Consider the following 7012-nt stretch of genomic DNA (forward strand, 5'->3'; position numbering starts at 1 on the left):
AGATGGCCCCTTGTTTATCTTCCAGCATGTGGGACCCCAGATTCTGTGACCACCACTCTTAATGCCATGCTTGAAGTCTCAGCCAGAGCTTTCAAGAAGGAAAGGGACGAAGACGTCCAAATTGTCAAGGAAGAAGTACAACTGCATTTGCAGATGATCACCTAAAGGTGCTCTGATAATGATCTGAACGTTAGGAGAACCAACTGAGAGTCAGCAAAGCAGCAGGGTACAAGATCAACATACGAAAGTCAGTGGGATCCCTTCACGCTAACCAAGAGTCACCTGAAAGATGAGCTCTCGCCTCGCCCCAGCACGAACAGCCGGGTTCAACACAGAGAACAAATGTGGGTGAGGGTGTAGACGAGACCAGAGCCCTCTTGCGCTGTCTCTTCCTCAAAGGGATGGTAACGAGAGACTGTGTACAAGACCCAGCAACCCCAGTACCTGGTACAGTCACGAAAGAGCACTCGACTTCAGCCATGTGCATGTGCCCCATCCTTTCTCCTTTCCTCCTTACTGTTCTCTGAAGGGGGCGTTTCTGGAGATGGGGAGCCGTTACTCATTTGACCGGATGCGTGCCTGTTGTGCCAGGCAGTTGTAGGAGCTCGAGGCAGATTGGTGAAGGGGGGCGGACCCAAATGCCCTGCCCCCGTGGCGCTTCTGTACGAGGAGCTCATGTGAGGTGGTGGCTTGGCATGCCATCACCAAGAGTATTCTTGGGACTGAGGCCAGGTCTCTGTCCCCGACACACCTGTATGTCCATGGATGGCTGGTGAGCACTCACCTGGAACACCTGCCCGTCGATCTCAGCGTAGGCCTTCACCGCGTGCTCGGGGAACATGAAGGTGACGAAGGCAAAGCCCTTGGGTTTCTTGGTCAGGCTGTCGATGGGGTAATGGAGCTCAGACAGGGGACCTGAGGGCAGGGGGAGCAGTGTCAGTCTCCTGTAGGCCAGGTTCAAGGGCCGGGTAAGAAGCTGCTGCGTACAACGGCGGCTGTTTAACTGGGGAGAGCATTCAACGACTGCTCTGGGCCAGCCCCGGCCTCTGCCTGCTGAGAGGCACCCCATCCCCCAAAGTCCTTATGAGGGGGGCTGTGAAGGACGTGAAAAAAAATGCCATGGCCTTGTAATTCCACTTTCCCACGAGCCTCTCGAAGCCACGGAACCTGGCTGAAGCTCGGTCTTGGGCCCAGATCCTGGCCTCCACAAGTCTCAGTCTGATCCTCTGTCCAATGGACACAGGATGAGTGCCTAACACAGGGCGGCGGGAGTTACTAGCATGCACCTACTGAACAGGGCCTGGCACGTGGCTAAGACACGCCCTTTCTCCATGTCCCCCCACCCCCATTTCCTGGGACGCTGTCTTCAGGAGCAGGTTACAGAGCCCTCCTGGTGCCTGCCAGGTGAGCAGGGCAGCGGCCTGTGGGCACAGATTTCAGAAGCATCCCAACCTTATACTCATTTGAACCGACTCTTTCCCCTCGGCATTGGGGACCCCACAGACCCACACAGGCTGCTGTGATGTGGCTGCCCTACATGGGCCTCACAAGTGACAACAGCGATGCTGACCCCAGCAGCCCCCACTGTCCAGTCAGTCAGCTCAGAGACCAAGACGGGTCCCACTTTCCCTCAGAGGGTAAAGGGGGGACACCGAGCCGGCACGTACACTGCTCTGCATCTGAGTGTGCGGCGGGAGGGTGGGGGCACAGGGAGGCTGAACAGCAAAGGGGGCTTGTCTGAGGTGACCCCTCTTGGGTCGCTGGCCCTACTGACCCCTTAAATCTGAGAGGGCTTCGAGAGGGTCGCGGGGGCCTACCATATGGGGAGAAGAGCAGCTGCAGGTCATCCTCGCTGCTGCTGTAGGGCAGGTTGCGCACAAAGAGCCTCCCGGAGTCGGCCAGGTCCTCCTCCTCCTCGTGCTCCCCAAGGGCCCGGCCCTGCCAGGGTTGACCACTGCTCCTCAGGGGCCCCTGGGCCACGGGAACGCTCTTCTCCCGGAACACCTCGATGTAGCGTCCACCTGCGTGAGGAGATGGTGGGTCAGATGTGTGTGTATGTGTGTGTGTGTGTGGGGGGGGGCCTTGACTGGGCATTCCAGAATCTTCTCTGTGGCTCTCCCAGATGCCGTGGCCAGGGTGCCTACATGGCCACACTGGACACCACCGGGGCTGAACTGCAAGGTTCTCAAACCTCTCTCACCCTTCAACTTCAGTTTCAGATGTGGGGCTGGTCCGGCTCAGACTATGGAAACATAGCCAAAGGATTCTGGGCACTCCCTACCTACTAGTCAGTGCTAGCCCCGACACTGGACAATCCCTGTGTCCTGCTGATGGTCCCCATATCTGCCACGTGCCCACCCCACACTTGCCCTTAGACCTACTGCCCAGGCCCCCACCCACAGCTGCTGCACCTGTCCTGACAGAACCTGAAACCCATGGCCCATGGCCCCGTGCCCTTCCCCTCTACAGGAGCCCCTTCCCCCACCCACGGCCTCAGGACTTGCTCCCTGGAGTCCTTCAGGTTTTGTCCCCGTGTCACCTTCTCTGTGGGGACAAAGACGCCACACCCCATTTAAAATCACCACCTCCACCTCCTGGTCCTTTCAGAAACGCCCAGGCTATGGAGAGGGCTGTGTCTTGCCCCCACTTCTCCCACTTTAGAGAATGTAAACTCTTCTGGAAATGAAGAGGAGGTCAGGATGGCCAACTCCTTGATTTGTACAGCCCAGAGGCCAGGGTCCAAGGCGCCCCCTTCCCCGATGTTCATCAGTGGGAGGGAACAAGGGCCTGCGCCCTCTTCTCTCGGCCTCTAAAACCCCAACTCACTGTGACCAAGCAGCTGTTCCTGATTCACAGTGACCCTAGAGGACAGAGCAGTATTGCCCCTGTGGGTGTGCCAGGCTGTAAATCTTCACGAGAGCAGACAGCCTCATCTTGCTCCCCGAGAGCAATTGGAGGGTGTGAACCGCTGACCTTGTGGTTAGCAGCCCAATGCATAGCCTACTGTGCCACTATACCTCTTGCCTCTTGGAGGCCCAAACATTTGATTCTCATTTACTTGGCCTGCTGCTCGCCGCTCTGTGGAGGATTCCTGTGCCAGCTCCAGGCACCCATTGTGTGGGCCTGTCTGCTCCCAGCTGTTTCCCCGCAGCCCAGCCCGGGGCCTGGCGCGGCCGGCTGTGCACCGTGCAATCAAATCCGCCTCCCTACCGGCCGGCCCCGCCCACCGGGCTTCCTTACCCATGTACTCCCTGTTGCATTTCAGCGCCTTCTTCACTTCCTCCTCGCTGTTGAAATCCACAAAGATATACCCTGGGGGGTGGAAATGACACAGGTGAAGGCTGTGGAGGACCCTCCGAGATGGACATACTCCCTGTGCTGGGGGCTCGAGGAGACCCGACCAAAACGGGGGCGCAGAGCGCTCTTATTTCTGCCGTCCTCCAGTCTACCTTCCCTTGGCGGGGAGCGTGGGGTGCAGAGTGCCTGGCTTTGTGGATAAGATTCTAGATCTGGAGTCAGACACACAGGAGCCCTCTGCCTTCCTGTTGTGCTCACCCTGGGCCCAGGCCACGCCGGGGCAGGACCCCTGCGCTAGGTGCCCTTTGCGTGTGAACAGCGAATCCGCACAGCTGTTAGACAGCTCTGCCCCTGGGGCACTGAGGGCTCCCCACCTGGCCCGGCTGGTGGGGCTCTGACACTGCAGCCCCAAGAGGCCACTCGGGAAAGGGACACTGCCCCACGCTCCTGCACTCAGCACTCATTGTTGCTGACGGACGGGCCCAGCAGCCCCCAAGCCCTGCTGACCTTTCTTTCCCCTCAAGCGGGAAACCCAGGGAGATGGGGTCCTGTGCTCACAGACGCAAGGTCCACAAGCGACGGGGAGTGGTCGCCCTTAACCCTGTCCTTCCCTCCCCCCTCGCCATCTGACTGGCCCACCTTCCCTCCTGGCCACTGTCCCTCGCCAACCCTTCCATACCGGTCTTGTTCCCGTGGGTGTTTCTCACGATCCGAATGGCCACTGGCTTCAGGGGTGCCAGGAATTCTGTAACGTTTTTCTGTCAGGAGAAACAAAGGTCTTCCCTGTCATCGATCCCATGAAAGAGGGACAAGTCTGGCTCAGGGAGACCTGCAAACAAAGGGCACTCCTGTCCTCTCACTGCCTTTTCTGCCCCCGGCAGGAGCCTATGGGTGGCGGTCAGGTGTGACAAAGACCACAGTGGGCTCCTACAGAGCAGGGACAACCAACCTCAACGAGCCTTGGAGGTTTCCAAGACCCTGGTGCCATCTCTCTCTCTCTCTCTCTCTCTCAGAGCAGCGAGTGGGTCCCAACCACAAAGCATTGGTTGGTTGGCAGCCGAGTGCCACAGAGGTGAGGCACTCTGTGGCACCAGGGCTCCTCTTGAGTACCACAGACCCTGCAACACTACGCAGCAGTGTGCCTTTCCTGTGAGCAGAGCAGCCTGCTGAGCCCTGGTGCAACTAATCGGGAGTGAGCCCCGCCGTCCTGTGCATGGCCCTTGTTTCTCCATCCTGGTTTTGGCCCCCAAGTCCCCCCAGCTGTTGACAGAGCTGGGCTGGCCCTAGCAGCCCCCTCGCCTCCGGCCCGAGTGGCTGCTTGTCTCTGTCCTTGGAGAGCACGTACCTCGGTGACGTTGAACGGGGCTCCTCGCAGCTTCACGGTGTGGGGAGTGGTGGGCTCCTTCTGGGTGGCTGGCCTTTCCATCTGCTGACCAGAGAAAACAGAAATGGCACAGTGAGCCCCCGGCAGCCCAGGGGTGATATAACATACTGCTGACCGGCCAGAACACTCCTGCTTTCCTGCCCAAACTCGGCCCAACACGCATGCGCTAACACGTGCTTGTACTCATGTTAGCTGAACCTGGAAGCAGAATTAGCCTTTATAGGAGGAGCCAGCTGAATGGGATGGTTTGGGCCTGAACTAAGCAGGTCAGTAAAGTGTTAATCTGGCTCTTCCAGCCATAGGCTTTGCTGCTCCCACCAAATGGCCAGTTTTCCTAATAAGTTTGCATAAGAAGGAGGGGAAGACACTGATTGGATGATACGATCCAGGCCTGAGTGACTGAAGTCCTGCTGGGGGTAAAGTGAGCAATGGCAGGGGGAGCTCATTACCAGCGAGAACCAAGAGTCAAGAGGGGAGCATGTCCTTTGGACCCTGAGATCCATGCAGACTGGACCTCCTTGGTCCAGGAGATGGCTGTAACACCAGAGGAGCATCAGCCGTAGAACCAGGAGCCACAGATCATGAGACAGAGTGGTGGGCTTCCAGCCACAGAGCAAGTAAGGCCGGGTGCTGGAGGGCAGCGGGCTGGCTTCTGGAGCGGGGCGCCTCTGGGCACTAACTAGAGGAGCTGGGCTTGCTGACCCACAGAACTGGAGCCGAGTGCTGCAGACTGAGGCTTAGAGCGGAGTGGGATACCCTCTGCTGGCAATGGTGAGAGCTTTGTCTGAGCAGGACAGGGTCCAGGCCAAGAGGATGAGTGCCAGCAAGAGGCCTGCCTGAGGGCACGGCACAGAAGAAACCGCCTGGACTGAACAAATGCACCCTGAATTTCTCACCTTCGTTGTAGCCTGTTAACTTCCCTAGGAAACCCCATACTCTGGAGCGTCGTCTGTGAGTTCTGTGTGGCTGCTGCAATGCACCATTAAACACAGCTGCCTTGGGGCCTGACAGCCTGCAACGGCCCATCATGGTCTGTGCCTGTGAGAGTCCAAGCCCCCATTTACACCTGTGCTGCAATGAGGTCAGGACCCAGGAAAAGGTAGGTGTGAGGTCTGGGCCCAGGCTACAGGGTAGGCAGAGGCAGTAGGAAGGGGACCTGAAACCCAGGGGGATGTACTACTGTCGATTTAGGGGAGCCCTGGAGATGCTGTTGAGTGAGCCTAGGATGCTAACCACAAGGTTGGCTGTTCAAACCCACCAGACACTCGGTGGGAGATCATCAGGGCTGTAATCCCATAATGCTCTGCAGCCTTGGGAACCCTACAGAGGGTTGCCATGAGGCAGAATCCATGTGCTGGCAGGGGGTTTGGTTTGGAGCTGTACCAAGCACGTTGCAGACTCTGGCCTGTGGCATCCTTCTGACAATGCTACAAAAACAATGGGTTTAACAACCCAAAAGCCCTCATCCTGGCTGTCCCTTGAGTGGACTCTGACTCAGAGGGACCCTCCAGGAGGGAGTAGCACTTCCTCTGAGAGTTTCTGAGACAGTAAATCTTGACAGCAGTGGAGAGCCTCCTCTTCCTTCTATTGAGTAGCTGGTGGTTTTGAACTAACCACCTTGAGGTTTGCAGCCATAGGTGTCCCAACTATGATGTCACTAGGGCTCCTAACTCTGGGTTTAGAGCCTGTGAGCCCAAGTCTGCCACCCAGCAGCCCGAGACGCCCTCTGGGCTGCACAGCGTGGCTCCCCGCTCTGGCCTGTCACACCCTGACAGAGGGGCCTGTCCAACCACAGGAGCACCACCCCCTGGGTGCCCACAGACCTCCACTTGGGCTTCCTGTGGGCGCTCCTTCCCGGCTGCAACCCCTTGCTCCCGGCCGGCCCCCTTCCTCTGCACTGCAGGCTGGGTGGGGGGGGGGGAGGCATCCTGGTCCTTGCTCCCCTCCTCACAGTTCACAGCTTCATCTTCACTCGCCTCCTCTTCCTCAGAAGATGTTAGCTCTGCCGACACCACCTTGGATTTCAGGTAGTCCATGTCAGACAGCCCCTTCTGCACAGCCGTCTTTGGGGTGAGGTCTAGGGAAACAAGGTGGGGGTCAGGTCGGGAAGACTTCCACTTCCTTCCCAGGGCTACCCGGAAGGGCCTCTTCCACATCTGACAGCTCCTCCAACAAGCAGGGTCACTCCGGCCTGACTCCCCTTCTGAGGTCGCTGTACCAGATGCAAACCCTCAGGGGAGCCCGAGGGACTAGATGGTGCCCAGCTGTGGGGCCTCATACTTTCCAAAGGCCCAGGTGTCCCGGACAGCTCCCAGAGATGACCACCCTGAG

At 58.4% G+C, this 7012-nt stretch overlaps 1 protein-coding gene across 2 annotated transcripts in view; it reads right to left on the reverse strand.

The window, feature by feature from the left end:
- The window catches only part of RBM19 (RNA binding motif protein 19), a 75997-nt gene that overhangs the window by 63178 nt on the left and 5807 nt on the right, over positions 1-7012 (reverse strand). The window contains exons 6-11 of one of the 2 annotated variants that reach the window (XM_045296861.1): positions 6505-6758; positions 4643-4723; positions 3977-4055; positions 3241-3312; positions 1818-2021; positions 785-915 (exon numbers count right to left, since the gene is read on the reverse strand). In XM_045296861.1, the coding sequence (XP_045152796.1) occupies positions 785-915; positions 1818-2021; positions 3241-3312; positions 3977-4055; positions 4643-4723; positions 6505-6758 (821 nt within the window). Of the gene's footprint in view, positions 1-784; positions 916-1817; positions 2022-3240; positions 3313-3976; positions 4056-4642; positions 4727-6504; positions 6759-7012 lie in introns of both variants that reach the window. The other variant, XM_045296860.1, reaches the window with a different exon arrangement.

This window comes from Echinops telfairi, unplaced genomic scaffold (genome assembly GCF_000313985.2).
Source record: "Echinops telfairi isolate 266 unplaced genomic scaffold, ASM31398v2 ScPeMD7_7412;HRSCAF=8450, whole genome shotgun sequence".
In the NCBI taxonomy this organism is placed as follows: domain Eukaryota; kingdom Metazoa; phylum Chordata; class Mammalia; order Afrosoricida; family Tenrecidae; genus Echinops; species Echinops telfairi.